Source organism: Cloeon dipterum, chromosome X (assembly GCF_949628265.1).
Source record: "Cloeon dipterum chromosome X, ieCloDipt1.1, whole genome shotgun sequence".
NCBI lineage: Eukaryota > Metazoa > Arthropoda > Insecta > Ephemeroptera > Baetidae > Cloeon > Cloeon dipterum.
In genome coordinates this window covers 21,942,711-21,961,068 of record NC_088790.1, presented here as the reverse complement: position 1 = coordinate 21,961,068, position 18,358 = coordinate 21,942,711, and the positions used below count along the sequence as shown (strand labels likewise).

The 18,358-nt window shown below is 42.2% G+C and overlaps 1 protein-coding gene across 2 annotated transcripts in view; it reads left to right on the top strand.

Moving 5' to 3' along the window:
• LOC135945260 (protein tiptop-like) overlaps positions 1-5,735 on the top strand; it is a 50,873-nt gene extending 45,138 nt beyond the window's left edge. For both annotated transcript variants that reach the window (XM_065492828.1, XM_065492829.1), the window contains exon 3: positions 1,186-5,735. In XM_065492828.1, the coding sequence (XP_065348900.1) occupies positions 1,186-3,925 (2,740 nt within the window). In that variant the 3' untranslated portion in view covers positions 3,926-5,735. The remainder of the gene's footprint in view (positions 1-1,185) is intronic.
• Positions 5,736-18,358: the final 12,623 nt, after the last annotated feature.

The window sequence follows — 18,358 nt, the reverse complement described above, 5'->3', positions numbered from 1 at the left end:
CGCTGGCAAATTACGCCAGCCAGCGGGGTGGATTAAGTTTCAGCACGCCAGAGAGATGGGCCTCTCGTTTTGACGAACCCCCTCGTCTTTCCGCCAGCAATGAATTCGGACGGCCGCCGAGAATTCCTCTGCAGAATTAGACTTAAATTGGATTAGACCTGCGGCCGGACCAGAATTTATTACAAAATTGAAGTCGTTTATTCTGCGGCTGTTTACCGCTCATTTTCAATACGGCGCGACGTAAACGACAGTAAATATGCCTAGACGTTGCGAAACGCAATAAAAATCCGGCAGGCGCCTCAGCAGGTGCTAAGGTGTGCCTGGCGAACTTTGGAGAATTATTTTCTTGAGGAAAAATGGACAGGACGCAATAATTAACCGTGAAGACAGCTCGTCGGCCGGCGGATCACATGCGGCCTCGATTCTGCCCCGCTAGAAACGTGCGAGCCGAGCGCCGAATAACTTTCCAATTAAAATTTATTGCCATCCGAAATGATAAATATAAAACAGCGGGCCACATCTCATATCGACAAAATTTACACCCGATGCGGTGCGTATACACTTTCACGACAGATATCATTGGCGAGCGTGGACGAAAAAACGGCCGCAACGGGATAAATCAAAGCGTGCCTGCTGCTGCGTTTCAAAAGTAACTCGAAGCAGCAGTACATATCTGCAGTATAATTGCCGCCGCGTGTAATTCATCGACACCACGCATTTGCACGCGTTTTTCCGTCCGCCGACACAACGCGCGCAGAGCAATTGAACGGGTCAGCCGCGCTGCTCTCTCGTGTAAATTAAAACAATTTCGAAATCACGTATATCTTGGCTGGGCAATAAAGTACGTTCATCGGAGGTGTAGTTACCGAGAGTGGCCGCCCTTTATCTCTCACTCATGTTGTTGCAGCGGCGGCGGCGGCGGCAGCAGGTATTTTGCATCCGGATTTATAGCATCTGCTGACCGCTCACCGGCTGCTGCATTCAATTATCAGTGGCCGCTGATGAAATTTAGGACTGGGCTCAGTTTATGAGATGACCGTCTTGCGATTAATGGGCCACACATTACCCTCCGGCTCGGCAGTTATCGATTTCCGGCTGGCACAGACCAATAATTTTCACAGCTATTGTAACTCGACCGCAGGCTGATTTTGCAAAATGCTCATCTTTATGCTTGTTCTGTTTCAGCCCACGATGCGACTCGCGCGACCCCGTTTTGTCGGTGGGCCGGTCGGTGTCCAGAAGCTCGTCGGAGGCGATGGAACACACGCCGGGCGTGAAGCGCCACCTGGACAGCGAGGACGAGAATCTGCCGACGGAAGAGGGCATTTTGGATTTTAGTAAAAAGAAGCATCGAGGCAGCACTGCAGACAGCGCGTGCCTCAACCTAACCAAGGGATCTCAAGTGGCGGCTCCGAGCGTGGAGCCACTCAACGGGCCTCTCGACCTGTCGTGCTCGTCGCGGAAACGCAACGCGCAGCCCACCGCACAGGATGCCAAGGTGGTCAAGCAGCAGAGAACCGAATTCCCCAAGAATAATTGGGCGCTGGGCAACTTCCCCTTCGGCTACACTGGCAAGCCGGCCAAACGGGAAGAGGAGGAGTGGAACGGAAAGAGTCCGATGAGCGTGAAGAAGTTTTCGGAGACAACGAGCAAGTCGCTGAACGAGCTGTCCAAGCTGGGCGAGGACATGTTCCGAAGCCAGATGCCACCGCGACAGACGGCGTGGCAGAGCCACTGGGTCAACAAGGGCAGCATCGAAAAGAACAAGGAGGTTTTCAAGTGCGTCTGGTGCAAAAGCTCGTTCCACTCGTTGGCCCAGCTGACGACACACATGAAGGAGACCTCACACTGCAACAGTAACGCGCCACCGCCCTCCCAAAGTTCCTCTGGCAAGAACTCGGACCTGAACCTGCTGATCAAGGAGACGATGCCGCTGCCCAGGAAGCTGGTGCGCGGCCAGGACGTTTGGCTCGGCAAGGGTGCAGAACAGACGCGGCAGATCCTCAAGTGCATGTGGTGCGGCCAGAGCTTCCGCAGCCTGGCCGAGATGACGTCGCACATGCAGCAGACGCAGCACTACACCAACATCATCTCGCAGGAGCAGATCATCTCTTGGAAGTCGGCCGAGGAGAACAGCTCGGGTGGCGGCGGCGGTGGCTCCAAGGCCTCAGCCAGCAACAGCACCGGTGGAGGTAGCGGCGGTGGTGGGGGTGGCGGCGCCAGTCAAACCACCGCGCCCACCCCTCCACCCACCTCTCAGCAGTCGCATGTGACGGCCGTGCTCACCTGTAAGGTTTGTGATCAAGCATTTTCCAGTCTCAAGGACCTCAGCACTCACATGGTGAAGAACTCGCACTATAAGGATCACATCTTGCGCTCGATCGCGGAGACGGGTGGCAGGCGTCGTCAGAATCGCGAGAAACGCAAGAAGTCGCTGCCGGTGCGCAAGCTGCTCGAGCTGGAAAGGGCGCAACACGAAATCAACGCTTCGGCTAAGAACGGCTCCGAGTCGATCAAGAAGCTGGCCACTTCGTCCAAGATCTCCTGTGAAAAGTGTGGCGAGAAAATCGATACCTCAATATTCGTCGAACATATCCGCTTGTGCGTCGGCAACGCGAGAAACTTGCTCAAGTCGGCGCTGCTGTCGAACGAGACGACGCCCGAACGGGACGTTCCTAGCGACGGCAAGAAAGAGCAGCAGCAGGCGTCGCCGTCAGACGCAGGCGCCACCGCCGCGGAGGCGTCCTCCGGCAGCTCTACCTCACCCTCGGTGCTGAACGCGATCGAGAAGCTGATCGAGAAGAGTTTCGACTCGAGAGGCAGACAAAACTTCCACCATTCCGCCATGCCCAATCCGAACCTCGGCTCGAGCATATTGAAGCGGCTGGGCATCGACGAGAGCGCCGACTACACCAAGCCGCTTGTCGACTCGAGCACCATCAACCTGCTGCGCAACTACCCCGCCTCACAGCTGCTAAGGCCGCGCGAGCGCAGCGGCAGCGAGTCGAGTTCGCGGTCGCAGACCCCCGACCGCAAGTCCACCTCCCAAGTCACCCCCTTGCCGGCCACCATCGACGAGAACTCGCAGCCCAAGTCGTTGGCGGCGGCGGCCTCGCCCTCCTCCCCGAAGCTGGAGCCGCTGCCCAAGAGTCCGAAGAGCCCCTGCACCACGCCGTCGGCCAAGGACGAGAAAGAATCGAACCAGGCGTCCTCCGACGAGGAGGGCAAACCAGAAAAACCGGTCGTCTCGCCAAAAAACGTGCGGCGAACCCCCAGTCCGGCAGGAAGCGAAAGGTCCGAGGCCAATGAACGCGACAGCGAGCGTAGCACGCCCAAGTCGGACAGTGCAAAGTCGCTGAACGCGCTCTCGAACATGTACGACAGCCTCTCGGGCAAGTCCTCCGCCGAGAATGGGGGTGCTAGCACAGGAAAGAACCCTTCGAGCCACCCTCTGGCCGCGCTACAGAAGCTGTGCGACTACACGGACCGCACGTCGGCCAACTCGAGCCAGTCGTCGTCGCCGCTGGCGCTGAGCAACCCGGGCGCCATCCTGGCATTCACCTGGGCGTGCAACGACGCCGTCGTCGGCAACGCCGAATCGGCGCTCATCAAGTGCGCCTTCTGCGACACGCCCTTCATCTCCAAGGGCGCCTACCGTCACCACCTGTCCAAGATGCACTTCGTCAAGGACGGCAACCTCAACGCCGACAACGCCAAGAGCAACAAGAAGACGCCATCTCCGCCTGTCGCCAGTACAAGCTCCTCGCTCGAATCAAATTCGGCCCGCAAGACGCCCCCCAACAACGACGCCGCCCCCGCAGCCGGTAGCGCCGCGGCCGCGGCCGCCGCTGCTGAAGAGTCGCCGCACTCGAAATTCCTCAAGTATACCGAACTCGCGAAGCAATTATCCAGCAAGTACGTCTGAATTGTTTGGCAAGAAACATACACGATTGCTGAGTGCCATTTACGAAGATAATTCCGACACATCCCATCGACTCAGACTGGTGATCACGTGTCTTTGTGCTAGACCTGATACGAAAACTTGTATACTAATAGAGAAACAGCCATTTCTGGATAGCAGTTTACTCAGATTAATTACGACAAAAAATGTTTGGAAAATGTTGAAAAAGATTCACCTCTTCTTATATTCGAGCGTTGTTTTCTGAACCATGTACGAAAAACAGCGGTCGGCCGTGCGACTTGGATTCTAATTATATAATAAATGCAACAACTGCTCTTTTGTAACGCCACTCGCGGCGCTTTATGGAATTAATCACTGACGACGAAACGAACACAATACCCCAAGTATACGGCATTCGATGGTTGTACCCGCGAACGAACAAGTCGCACCCCAACTGCGCAGATATACGATTCAAGTGGCCATACTGACTTAAATATACACACACACTATAGAGAGTTAAAGAAATAAAAAAAGCAACAAGCGGATATTACATAGTCAAGCAGTTAGCGCGTAACGAAAGTATATTTCTACTGCTTAAATTTTAATTTTCGCTATCGTGTACATATTCAAAGATCATGACAGGTGGTTCGTGCAAAATTAACATTTAATAATTGCTCACTGTCCTCTCCATCCTGTTATCAGAAAAAGCAACGTCAACCAAGCCGACGCACCGGCCCCGCTCTTCCTCGCACGCCATCTTTGAGGAGAGCGAGCGCGGATGCGTGCGAAATAATAAAAACTTTGTATACCTCTTGAAAGTACGTAAACTGAAAATGCTCATTTACATTAAAAAGAGTATCAGTGGCGAGGGCGAAAGTCTCGAGCGCGCCACGTTTGTTTTCTTCGCAGAAATTAGTAAAAAAAGCAGTATTATATCCACGAGCGCAAATTTATATATATTGCATTGCAACACACACAAAAACTCGAAAAATTTTCATGGCTATTGATTTTCATAACGGTAAAATGTTTTCATATCTCAATTTACGCAAATATCTTCCATAATGTTAAGAATCTTTGAAAATCAAAAGCACACACACTATTCATTGTTCATTCATTGAAATTTATTTTTGTCATCGTGTAGCAAAAATTATTGTTGAGAGTCAAAATACGATGAAATTTGAGGCCGAGGTGAAACTTAGAGTATAACAATTTAAAATGAATGAAAGGTACAACTCACTTGTTATACAAACTTTTCATTAGGTTTTGTCTTCGCAGACGGTACGATAACATTTTCTATTCCTTGAGAAATCAAAGTGATGTGTAAATTATAATTTATCTCGTGATTTTGTACAGTATATAGTTGGGTAAATTTTTAACGTGCAAAAACAAAGGGTTCCCTAGTCGTGCCGGTCGGATCGAGCTAACCACGCATCTCTGAACAATATGTGAGGGACCCTTTTAAATATGTGCTCAAATTATAAAGACTTTGCTTTCTGTAACTTAAATTATTATTGCGACACTTCTGCCATATATTGTGTTAGCTCTTGCCTGGTAAATAAACATGTTTCGTTGCATTTCTTTGCGTTTCTGCCCACAAAGGATGGATCGCTGCTGAATGACACGATTACAAGTGAAAATGATTTGTTTATTTCTGATTATTATACCAGGAAATGAGGTGTAATAATAACACTGCGCGCATTTCTGTCGGGATCTTTACGAAAAGATGAAAAGCAATTGCCAATATAATACAGTGAGAGATACGATTTGACGACATGAAAATGTTTTTAAAAAATCTATGTGTAATTATAAATAAAAAACCAATCTAAAATGGCTAGCCGATATGTTTCTATTTAAAGCAACCTTAAATGAAGTTAACTACGTAACAAAATTGCAAACAGAGTATGATACTTAAGTGAATTACAAACATGATTAGCATTTGAAATTAACTAGAGGTTTTCACCGATATATTTAAAAATTTCTTTCACTTATTTTTTAAATTTTTACTCAAGTGCTTGAAATAAAATTATGATTTAAGATGATGAGAAAATACAAAAACTTGATAAAATCAATGAAGTAATCGAATATTTACTAAGTAAGCGTGATTAGTAAGTTCATTTGGATTTTCGAACCAAATTAAAACTTTGAGAGCTTGCCAAAGTACACAAATTATCACTTATCTTAATACGTTTGACTGAAATAAAGATGCTTGAAGTCCGTAAAAAGTTAACATTTCGTGAGCAATAGTAGTTACAAGCGCCGGCCAACAGGATTCGACCGCACTTTGCCAATTCTTCATCCGTCTTGCTCTTGCAGCGTCCTGCTGAGTGCTTGGCCGCTTAACGAGCTGATTTCGCAAATTAATTTGAGTCGGCGAATCGCATTCCGGTGGTGATCGGCGCGATGCGTGTCGTCTGCGGCGCGGCCAAAAAAGGTAGGCCCCGTTCGGATCTACAAATAAATAGCGTCTGGGCAGAAATTCTGGCTCGTCGGTCGGCGACATCTGTCCGTCTATCCATCAAGAGTTGATGTGTACCCTGATGTACAGCAGTTGAGCCGGCAACGCGATGTGATGGCACCATGAAGAGCAGCTGCGACACTTATAAATCTCTCTGGTAGACGATAAATTTCACTTGTCTCCTTGTCTTTTATATAACAGAGCAAAATAAAAGAGGCCCAGCAGCGAAAAAGAGAGAAGACGGCCCCCATCAACTCATCTCCGCTCGCTCAGCCCAACTCATGCTATTTGTGAGTTGTGAATAACAGCGGCGGCCGAGCGCGCACATATTTTATTATTTCGCTCTGCACTCTCTCATCATCATTTTTATCGGTCGCCGGTCCATTTTTGCTCCTCTCGAGCCCGACAAATGAGACGCCAATTTATCGGCACTTTCCAAGCCTCTTTCACCGCAATTGACTCCGGGTGTGTTTTGTTTTCTGCACCATCCCAGCGAGCACACCTCAAAAGGACAAATTGACATATGTCTTGAACGTCTGAAACTTTTCCCAACTCTCAAATTACGCCTGATCTTCAAAATTATTCACCATCAGACGGCAGCTTTGGAATTCCAGATAAATCAACTTCAGAAAGTCAAAGAATTCCTAATAAATCATCAGCAGAAATTTCTCGACGTAACATTAGTTAGCGGTTCCGAGACGAGAAAACTTAAAATCAAGTTTTCGGAACTGGCACGTAAACACCCAAATCTGCATACGGAAATCTAATTTTTCAAAATTGGAAATGACTGAAATGGCGCCAAACTCGCCGCACCAGGGCTCCAGATTTACAGCCGTTTGATTTCCGACAGCAGGAGACGACCATTACGATTGTTTTTGATGAGTATTGATGTTCTGGTGGCTGTCGTTAACCTTGTTTTTCACATCGCGCAGCGTTGGCCGCTTGCCTACATAGACGCTTGCTGGCTTGCGGTTCGACTAGTCGCCGTCGTCGTCGTCGTCGCGTTCACCGCCACTGATGAACGCCTGTCAACTGCTCAAAAATATTGTTTCCTGCCGATGGGTTAAATTAATTAAGGACCGCCGTTAATCACAATTACTGAGCCAGCGAAAAGCTGGAGCTCCAAAAAAGGAAGAAACAAGCCAGGCCATTATACACGCGGAGCTCTTTCCAGATGTTGGAATTTGATTTATTGATAGCACCGCGTACTATTTTAATTGTGGTCAATTAGCGTAGGAAGATTCGAGATGACTACATAATTTAAAAACGAATCTTGATGAAATAAACTACTGATTGGTTAAAATATTTGTTTTCAAGCTGAAATTTACATCACGTGACCATTGTGCTAAAATTTCCAATTTTAAAAAAACGCATTGTCACTTCAAAAATATAAATAAAAACGTAGAGAAATGGTTGACATCGAGACAAACACGCGACGGTTTCAATCAATATTTTGATGTGTTGAAACAACAACTAAAAAATTTGTGAGTCTTCGCAGAAACGAGAGAGTGCCGATTTCTCCCCCAGGGCTGCTCTTCATCGTTTGACGACCGCGTGAGTGACAAATGGGAAGATGGAAATACACATCCCAGTCTCCCGCTCAGCCATCAACACAAGGCTGCTCCGTTGACGGATTTATTGAACTTTTATACAGCCAGTCAAGTTTCGAAATTTGTTTATTTTTCCGATGAAGGTGTGCGCCTGTGTTGGTGTGAGAAGTGTGTGTATGCTCGAGCCTCTGATATACACACATATTTATGCTTGGGTTTCCAGTTTTCACGGCTGGCGTGCTGTTGTCGACTCGAAATCATTTTATTTAGAGACAGAATGCAAAATCTGAACACACACGCACGCGACACCTATAGTCTGGATATTGAAGAAATTTTATCTGCAAGTGGAATATCGTAAACTAATAAGTAAGAAGGATCTTCAGAGCCGATGAGTACCCTCATTAACTAACGTGAGACAAACCTGAATGCTATTAAACTGGCCTTTGACTGTTAACATTTTTTTAAACAAAATATTAAATCAAATTAATTATTTTAACACAGCCTCACAGACGTGAACAGTAATTTATTTTTGTTCATTAATCAAAACATTTCATGCAATATCTTGCGTTTATAAATAATCTGACACGCATATAATTATATTTGATGGTGCATATCAGGAATTATCTCTTTAGGTTTCCTTTCCACCGTCAGTTGAATGTTAATCAAAATTTGAGCCGGTATAGAAAGTTGGTCTACAGTAGCGAACGTGGGCAATTGAGGGCTCGTTCCGCTCCTTCGCAAATACTATATGAAGCGGCGGCGGCGGCAGCAGCTGCAGCTTTGGTAATCGAGAGGCGGCCAGCATAATCGTCAAAGTAAGCTCGTTGTCCGAAACAGCCGTGCACAAAATTTGAATTTCGAGCAAACAAGGTGCGCAATCAACACGTGATCGCAAAAACAAATTGGCGCAGCCTTAATTGCAGTTCGGCAAGTCCATTTTGCAGCAGCAGCAATTTCGTGCGCTGCTCATTTTTGCGGCGGGCGCAATACTGGAGTTTCGACTTTGCCTGAAAGATGCCAAGGGGTGCGGTTGGGCATGCTCGGCACAAGAGAATTGAACGCTCGCATTTCGCCAAAAAGGGTCGTAAATCACAGGCGTTCCATTCTGGAATAAGGGGATAAATGTCAGATTTAAAGACTGGGCTGTTTCTCCTTCGTTGCGGACTGTGCTAGAAGCAAAACTTATGAGATATTAATCCGAGATTCAGTTCTTTTTTTCTAGACAGTAGAAATCCAGCTAAGGTTTAGTTTTTTAATTTTATATTCAGAACAAGCTGATGTTAAAAGTTAGAATAGGTAATAGAGTTAAGAATTGGAGTTTTATTGAAACAATGATCGATTTAATTGTAACTTTTCAGGTCTTTACAGATTTCATGTTAAGTTTTTAACAAGATTATATTATCTACTGAACAGCAAGAGGCCGTAAAACAGTAATGATTGGTGTAAAATAAAAAAAAATTGGTTTTCCTGTGAAAACCTCTGGGTATAAAAATCCCAAGATAAGGAATTTTATTATTATATGATTATTTTATAAGAATTTTTGTCCAGAAAAGATTGTGAAAAATATGGTGACAATACATGTTGTACTTTCATCAGGTAAATAAATCATATGAAAAAATGACCTTATGAAAGACGGCTTAGAAGATTGTTAATTAAATTATGGTAAGTCGTTCTCTTGTAATTTTTAAATAGAGTTTATAAAAAGAATGAACATATAAAATTAGGTAGTGCCTAAGGGCGCACAGACTGACAAGACTTGGTCTTGGTCTGAAAAAGTAGAGCCTAATAAAAATAATAAAATCATAAAATGAAGGGAAAGATGCGTAATCAATGGGTTTTGTATTCCTTGCTTCGTTTACTCCTTTATGAATATTATTTTTTGAATATCATGCACATAAAATCAACTTATTTCTTTAGACTTCCCTGTTGAATCATTTCCCTTGTGTATTTTGATACTAGCGTTTCAATTAGAATCCCTCAATTTATGAGGAGTTTAAAAAGATCTTGATCCAAAAATGAACTCGTAGGACTTTTAAGCGGAGTTTTCACTTAGTGTGTAATCTAGATCTTTGGAATATCATAAAGTACTTTCGACGAAAGAGTCTAACATCTTGCGTCCAATTTAATTAATTAGGTCCTAATTATGTTGCCGTCCTGTCTGAGGTGAACGCAGCTATCTATTTCCAGCGGATTTTCATCCCATTTTTCTTCGCAGGACACAATAAATTTGGCACTTTCAACAAACACCCGTCCAAGGAGCTGTCCGTTGAGAGAGCTTTTTTATAAACACGATTCGGGCGGCAGCAACGTGTGTCTTCTGGAGAGCGCATTTTGAAAAGCAAATAACAGCAGCAGCAGCAGCAGAAGCAGCTCCGCACTCTACGGCGACCGCGATAAATTTGCAAAGGCCCGCGAATAAATCAGCGGAAAAGCGAAGACAGACGAGACAGAGAGATACACGAAGTTCGCATTATCAACGAGGCTTGTTGTTTGATAAATCAAACCATTGTGTGCCGCGCGCAGTTAATGAATAAGGAATTTTTAATTAATGCCGTGCGGCCATCGTTGCTGCTGCTGCTGGCTGCCTGGCTGGCTTGCTGCGGAATATAAAGAAAATACGAGACTGAAGAGAATGAGCCGAGAGAGTCCATAAATGGCCGATAATCTCGGCCTGCACACGCAGATTTACTTTCGTATTTTATCTCTCCGCGCTCTGCTCGCCGGAATGACCAGTTTCAATGTTTCACCAGACAAACCAAATAAATTAAATATCAGCCCACTCGTCGCGCCGACAGCTCTTTCTGCGCGCAGCCTTCGCCTGCTGATTTTTGTGTGATTGTCCACTCTTTGCTCTTAACGTACGCTGCTGTTGCTGCTGCCTGCTTTGTTTGCCTGCTGATTGTCTTTTCAATCTCTTTCTTCTGCTCTCGGCGTAAAAGGAATTCCAAAATGGAGAGAGATGCTGTCACCGACGCATTTTTCAGCCAGGAGAAACACGCAGCCAATTGAGCGTAATGTCGGAATATACAGCATTCATTAAAATCGATCTCAATATGAATAAGAAATTTCAGGTAATTGTGGCGATTTTTCTTTCTTCAACTCAAACAACACGTGTTCCACTCTGTAAACGTTTCTTTGCTTCACTTTAATGGAAAGTTTACGCTTTGTAGCTGAAAACTATAGAAAGAATTTTCTTGTTTTTTTTTATAATATTTTGTGGGTTGAAAGATCACACTTTAATATTTATCTTTCTTTATTGTTTGTTACTCTGTTATTAGGGCTGTATTTTCTAGACGATTGTGAATTTTTTTAATTTGCTGATTTTTATCTTGTTTATTGAAATTTTTGAAGGTTTTAAATTTAAGCTTAAGTATTTTTAAAAGCTTTAAAAGTTTGTGCTAAAAATATTTTTGATTTTATAATTCAAAATTATATAATATACACGAAAAGCCTGTTTTGCTGGAGACCGCCTGCATTAGGAAGTTATTAATCGACTGAAGATATTTATCAGTTTGGCTAAAATACTAATGCGTGATCATAAAACACATCACTATAACGAAATCTGAAAGCAATATATAGTTCATTAGATAATGATGATTTGCACACGTGCCAAGGATTTGTATAGCTATAATTCATTTCTTTAATAATTTAAATATTAAAAAAATTTTGAATTCGAAATGATGGAGTTAGAGGCCAATTATTGGTTTGCAATCGGTTTCCGTTGCTTTAGGTAGAAGATTTTATATTGAATAAAGCCGGTTTCCTGCATCTGTAATTTTTCAACGTGTTTGATTCCCTTTAAAAGAAATCAAATTTCTTTGTCCAGAAAGTGTCTAGCATGACAACATCTTGTCATGTTTTCTTATTTTAACCCCGAATGTCGGTACAAATATAAAAAAATCATATTTTTCGTCGTGTGGAGCCGGCTGTGGCATACTCATGAAATAGGGCTGACTACTAGATTCGCCGAAACTGGTTGAGTTTCATTAAAAAACTCTAAATTCAACGAGGATGAAGTCTGGTATTTAATTTCCACTATGCAGTAAACCTCGAGTGAAAATCTGTTCTCAAGAAAAAAAAACGAATCTAATCCATTTTCTGTTTGCACTGACAATTACTACTGAAAAGAGGTGTGACTCGCTGGAAAAGAAATTGGCCGATTGAAATAACGCAGAAAAATCGAGACACAATTAATAAAGCAAATTATGTCGCAATATTGACGAAAACTTGGTTCTCTTCGCACATTTCACGTGACCGTTTTTTCGCGCCATACTCCACCGGACGCCATATCTGCGCGTCACACGAATCTGCGGCCCCCGCTGGGAAATATTTGATAAAATTTATACAATCAATCGATTTTACTTGAAATATTCACCTTTAAAATACAACCGAATGCTTATAAATTCGTGATTCGTGCATCTGAGTATCAAAAGATCTATTATCAGTTTTGAACATGATTTTATCAGAGTCAGCGCTTGAATAGCCGGAGTCTTCTTCTCCTGCTGTCCACGCAATCCAATTAAATCTCAATTCCGGAGTTCGGATTGTGGAAACTCAGCAATCTGCACTCGAGTGCGTATAGCGATCGGCCCCGTGGGTAATGACAACGGCCCTCTAATCGCGTCCACCTTAAACAAGGCTTGCCAAACACGCGCGTGGGCGAACATTCTCGGATATGGGGCCTGCTGTCAATTTTTACGAGAGCGGATCGCACGTCCGTCTCTTTCACGTGTTGGAGAGCTAGAGGAGAAAGAGGAGCAAAGCCGGCTGGTGCTATTTGTTTTATCTGCGAACGAGAGGCACGAGTGTTATGGTTATGGCGAGAGTGGCGAGCCTCGCACAAACAAACAAACTGCACCGGCATTGTTGCAATAAATAAAATTTATTGAAGTCGCCAGCGGCGTTGCAGGCTGCGCGCGGATCTATCACTGGCCGGCGGCCCGGAGAACGGGCGGGCGGGCGGGCGGGCAGGCAACCGGCCCGGCAGGGCAGGCAGGCAGGAGGGAGCGAAGAGGTTCGAGTCAAGATTTAGGAGTGACACCGAGATAAAGGCAAGGACATCATGGCCATGCCTGCCGCCGTCGCTGCCGCGCGCTGCTGCAAGTATATATGGGCATAAAAGCAAAAGAAGGATCCAAAACAGAGAGAAAAGAAGAGAGACAGTGAAAATTTACGACACTTGTCGCCGTATTTTTAGCCCTTCTTGTCGACCACGTGACGTTTAGGTGAATTATAGTGAAGAACAGAGAAAAGAAGAGGAGAAGAGCGGCAGCCGAGATATATAGGAGGCGGTGGGTGGCTTCGAGGGTGCTCGCCGCGCCGAATAATCTGTGTGAGTGTGTACGTAAGCTCTCTCTCTCTCTCTCTCTCTCTCGCGTCCCGCCGCCGCCGCAAAAGCAGCCATCCAACTTACTTTATTCACCGACTAATCAAAGTGCCACCTCAATCGGAAAATTTCGTTTGTGCAAACGCATCCTATTTCGCAATCTTAACGAGAGCCCCCTAATCAACATGTTTAAAAGAAAAGTTGTGTATTAATTAGAGGAAACAAAGTTTTCTTGTTGGTTTTGTTGCAAAGAGTACTTTACTATCGTTATGCACGCAGCAGCTTGATTTGATACTTGATCCCCTGCCAAAAGAAACTGCAGCAAACTGAATCAGAAGCTGTTTACGACGGGGAACTCGTTACTAAGATTTGTTTGCTGATATATATGCTTAAATTATTTGACAATCGTAAACAGGATTGTTTATCCCGCGCAAAAATTGATGAGCGTTATGTGTTTTACCGAGCTTTCGGTTTGATGGAGTTTCAGTCAAATCAATTCCGAACTCGTTATCAACAGGCACTTTTTAGGATGTCAAATATTTTGTCTGTTAAAGCTACTTATTTCGTGTCCATCTACTTTGGATACTATTTAATATATTCTTGATAATTCATTTAAAAATAAAAATTCGAAGGTAACCGAGACGAAATACAAGTTATTCACCATTGCGAAACTGATGTCCATGCACAGTATATGAAGTTTTTAAATTAAACTTCTATAAAAATAATTTTTTTGTAGGAAAAATACTTATTTATAAAAACAAACTAAATTTAAATTTAAAAAAAATAAGAAAAATATATTTTATAAAAAAATATCTGATAATTTTCTTTTTAATTTGCTCTTTAAAATATTAATACTAGATTAAAAATTTATAGCCTTTAAGCATTTATAAAAATTAAAATATTTGCTAATATATTGACACGTATTTATTGATTTTTAAACCATTCTTGCTTGTTTTTGTTTTTGCATTGCAGAAGGTATTGCCTAAAATCTATTTTTTGTTATCAATCATTTTTTTATTAAACACAACTATATGTACAACGAAGAAAATATTAAAATTGGTCAATTTATTTAGCTGGGCATTTTCCAGCTGGTGTCGGACTCCTCTTGTTTTTATCACATTTTTTATTATAGTTTACTTTTCATTATTAATTAATACAGAAGCTACGAATTTAAAAGACAGCTAATTTTTTTCTACACTTCCAATCACTACGAGATCATCAAATGAGGACGAATGAAGTAATTTTAAGATCAATAAGATACTTGGAATCGTCAAAAACTCGTTAAAGTAAGAGAGAAATCAAGCCCCATTTATTGCCAGATCGATTAATTTTTTTTGTCAGCCGGAAAATATTTTCTCCGTTTGCACTCTTCAGTGGCAATTGAATTGAATTCATCCTAGCAGCTCGTTTCTGAAATCAATGAGGGTTAAGTCTTGCTATTCAATTACTTAAAAATGTATTTACTTTCGAGAAAAAAAAACACATTTTTTTAAAAACGGTGAATTGAAAAAGAATAAACATTATTCTGTTCAGTGATGACGATGAAGAACACGAACAATTTTTGTGACGGTTTAAACGGCGGGCATCTAATTTGAAATGCTATTCGTTTTAGCATTCGTGTGTTGCATCTTTTGCTGCCGCGTGCGGTGGGGTTCAACTGGCTGTGTATTTATAAGACACAGCGATAAAATGCGCTGCAAGTGCCTATAAAAGTCCCCTTAACACCTCCAATGCGTGTGACACACAGAAGCGTAAAATTTTTCACTCTCCGACCGCCACTGGCTGAGGACAGTGTGTATCTCGGTTATAAATGCGCAAGCATTTTAATTTGTACTTAACTTGTAATTGAGCTGAAGTGAGCGCTTAATTCGCTGCATACGAAAGCGCTGAATTTATTGCGGATGAGAATATTCTGCGTCTTGAAGTTTTCTGAGATTTCCTCATCCAGCGCCTGCGTCACTTATAAGAGAGATGAGAAAAATAGAATATAAGAGGCTACAATCTGGATTATGCAGGTTTTTTTTATTTAAAACTAAAATCTGTAGCTTCTAGGGGTTTTTTAAGTTTCTTTGTCACCTTATTGAGATGAACATTAATTTTTTATGTGCACGCAAAAATAAATTATTTTTTAATTGTAAATCTTTTTTATTTTACCAAGCATATGTATTTTCCAGCTTAAAAAGAAATTAATTTGTCAGATCGCTAGAAATTTTGCGTAAAAATGTCAAGAGCGCTTGTAAATTTCAGATTTTATTTAAAAAATATCTAATTTAGTAGATTACCTGTCTCTAATTGAAAAACATTAATTTTTTAACCTCGCAAGCTGTATATTCGTCCAGATTTGAAATTTCTTATTGAAAATAGTGAAAAATGAAAATGTGAATACAAAAAACGTGATTTGAAGCCTGAAGTTAATGTAGATTTCCTATCAAAATCAACCCAAAGCCGAAGATTTTGCTTAGAAAAAAACCGGTTCAAAATGTTTCGACATACGGGTTGCCATTTTCAGACATCTTGCCACAAATTCAAGCAGTTTCTAAGAGGTGTTGTGAAAAATGGTCATTCGTAATCTAATTTATACAGGTTTCAAACATGCTAAATAGTAGCATTTTAAATGCTATGTGGTGGTTTGTCAGCCATTTGTTTCAATTTAAATTGAATATTTTTTAGTTAAAAATGTGAAAAAATTTTTATTTAATAAAATTTATTTTACAATATTAACGGTTAAAAATTATTAAATTAAAGTAAATTAATTAATAATTTATCAAATTAAAGTGGCATCTAAATTTCTCACCTCAAAAAATTTGAATCGGTCGCAGTATTGTTCTACATCGTATATTACTCTGATCAATATCAGTATTATTTTATACTATACGAAAATTCTCCCGGCTTTAGCCATAGGCCACGAGGTAGAGTCCATGTTCTCTGTTAGCTTATCAGCATCGGTTTCAATGCCGCAGCATTTGTCAGAGAATTATTTATTTGAGACTTGTGCACAATGCAGACACGCGGTGATATTACTTACTGATCGGCCGCCGTAAATCAGGCAAAGTTTTGGTGACGGCGGCGGCGACGGCGACGGCAGCGGAGAATTTCTGGAGAGTGACCAAAATGCTCTTTCCGCGCGCGCGGCAAATAATTAATGCGGCGGATCTTGCGCTCGCTCGCTCGCGCGTTTATACGTCTAGCTCTCTATTGATGTCAGCCACACATACTCGCAAAAATTGCGCCATAATTTATTTTACTTTTTAAATTAGAAACTATAAATCTCGGGACCTTTTATAAGTGAAGGCAGTGCGCCGAGCGAGAAAGAGCTGCGGCGCGCCGGCGAAAAGTGCGTGCGCTCGATGGCATTATTTTTGGAGCGCGTTGATTAATTCTTGATTGGACGCTGGGCCACGCCGATATTTCATCGTCGCTCATTTGCCTAAACACTCTGTTCGTGGCGGCCCGCCGACCTTGCCTGCGCTGACACTAATTCACGCAAGGGCACATCTCGCTCTCGCGTCTGTCGCTCTCCGCGGGCTGAATAATTGCACCAAACGTGCGATTGAATGATCTCGCTAAAGTGAACCCAGCTGTTCAGCTGTTCAGACGCGAGCTTTTTTCGTCTGATATTGGGAAATATTTTTCCAAAAGATCTCTAGCTCAGGACCAACCCCAACCTCAGGTAAGAAAGAAAATGTTTTTTAAGCAAATTTGTAATCTAAACAAGAAAAACTAGTCTCTCATTTTCATATCTTACTTCAAATTTGACATTCGATATATCTTTACGTTAACTTCAAATTTTATTAATCATTCAGATTACAGACTTCAATTTATGTATTCCTGACAATAATGTATGATTTTTAAGGTGCTTTAAAACCTTGGTTTTAGATTTAATGTACATATAATATATCACTTACGCTCTGTTAGGTTTTAGGACTGCCATTTTGGATTTAAAGCAAGCACACTCATCTAAGCAGTTTTTATCGGACTGCAACATTTTATCATCACTTAATCTTCGCTGTGCAATAAAACATGTCTCAATGAAAAAGATTGTTTTAACTGCTTTTGAGAAAAACACTTGGTTATTACTATTACCTGTTTATTTTAAAATCTTTGTGATCATTTTTACTTCTCCTTCTATTAATTTCTTGATTATTTTTTAGGGAATAAAGATTATCAACTTGTTACTGTGTGAACACGAATCATGCAATATTAAAATATTTAAGACACGTCTTTTTTAATTCCTATTATACGGACCATATCGTGACCTAAAATCATCCCTAAGCTTTTCAAACACTTGAAAGCTAGCCGAAATTTTGGGTGATAGAATATAGAAGAAGGTTGAAGCCTATATGTTTAAATTTAAACCTTTGAAAGGGTTTGAAGAGAGAGAAAAATGACTACTATATATTTATAGAGATTATTTTGAATCAGGTTTATTAAAAGATCCTGTTTATTTTTATAAAGAATAAAATCATGCAGGAACAAAATTCCAACGATTAAATTTGAGCAACTTTGTCGAGGAAAAAATGCATCCGTATTTGACTCTTAAATGCCTGAAAGTATTTAAAACAATTGCTGAAGCAACTGAAAAAAATCTGTTTTAAAATGCTCGTCTCTTCTGTTGAGAGCCATGATCAATCAAATGAAAAAAAATCAAACAATATTTTTTTTAATTCGCCATGCAGTGAACTCGATAATGCCATTCTGCAAAAAAGTTATAACTGTAGGATTTGGTAACACAAAACGATAAAATTATAGTTTGGTGGTGGTAAACATATGAGATGAGGAAAGGAGTAAAAAACTGCTACTGCCATCTGGCTGGGCCGAAATTGTTTGGTGTTAAAACCCAATAAAACCATATTTCGAGGGCTCAATTTGCGCACGCCGGGCAATAATGGCACGCCGGGGCTGAAAATAAAGCGACACAAAATAATAACGGCATTAAAACTCGGATGACTTTTGCGAAGAAGAGTAGGAGCCGACGACGATCTCTCGATAGTAATAATAATAATAGCGAGCGCGCGACATCTTGCCCGAACATTGGGCCCAACTGATGAGAAAACACGTCTTCTTTTCCGCCGCTGCACGCTCATATTGCGTCAAAACTAATAACCACCGCGCTGCCTGCTCAAGCA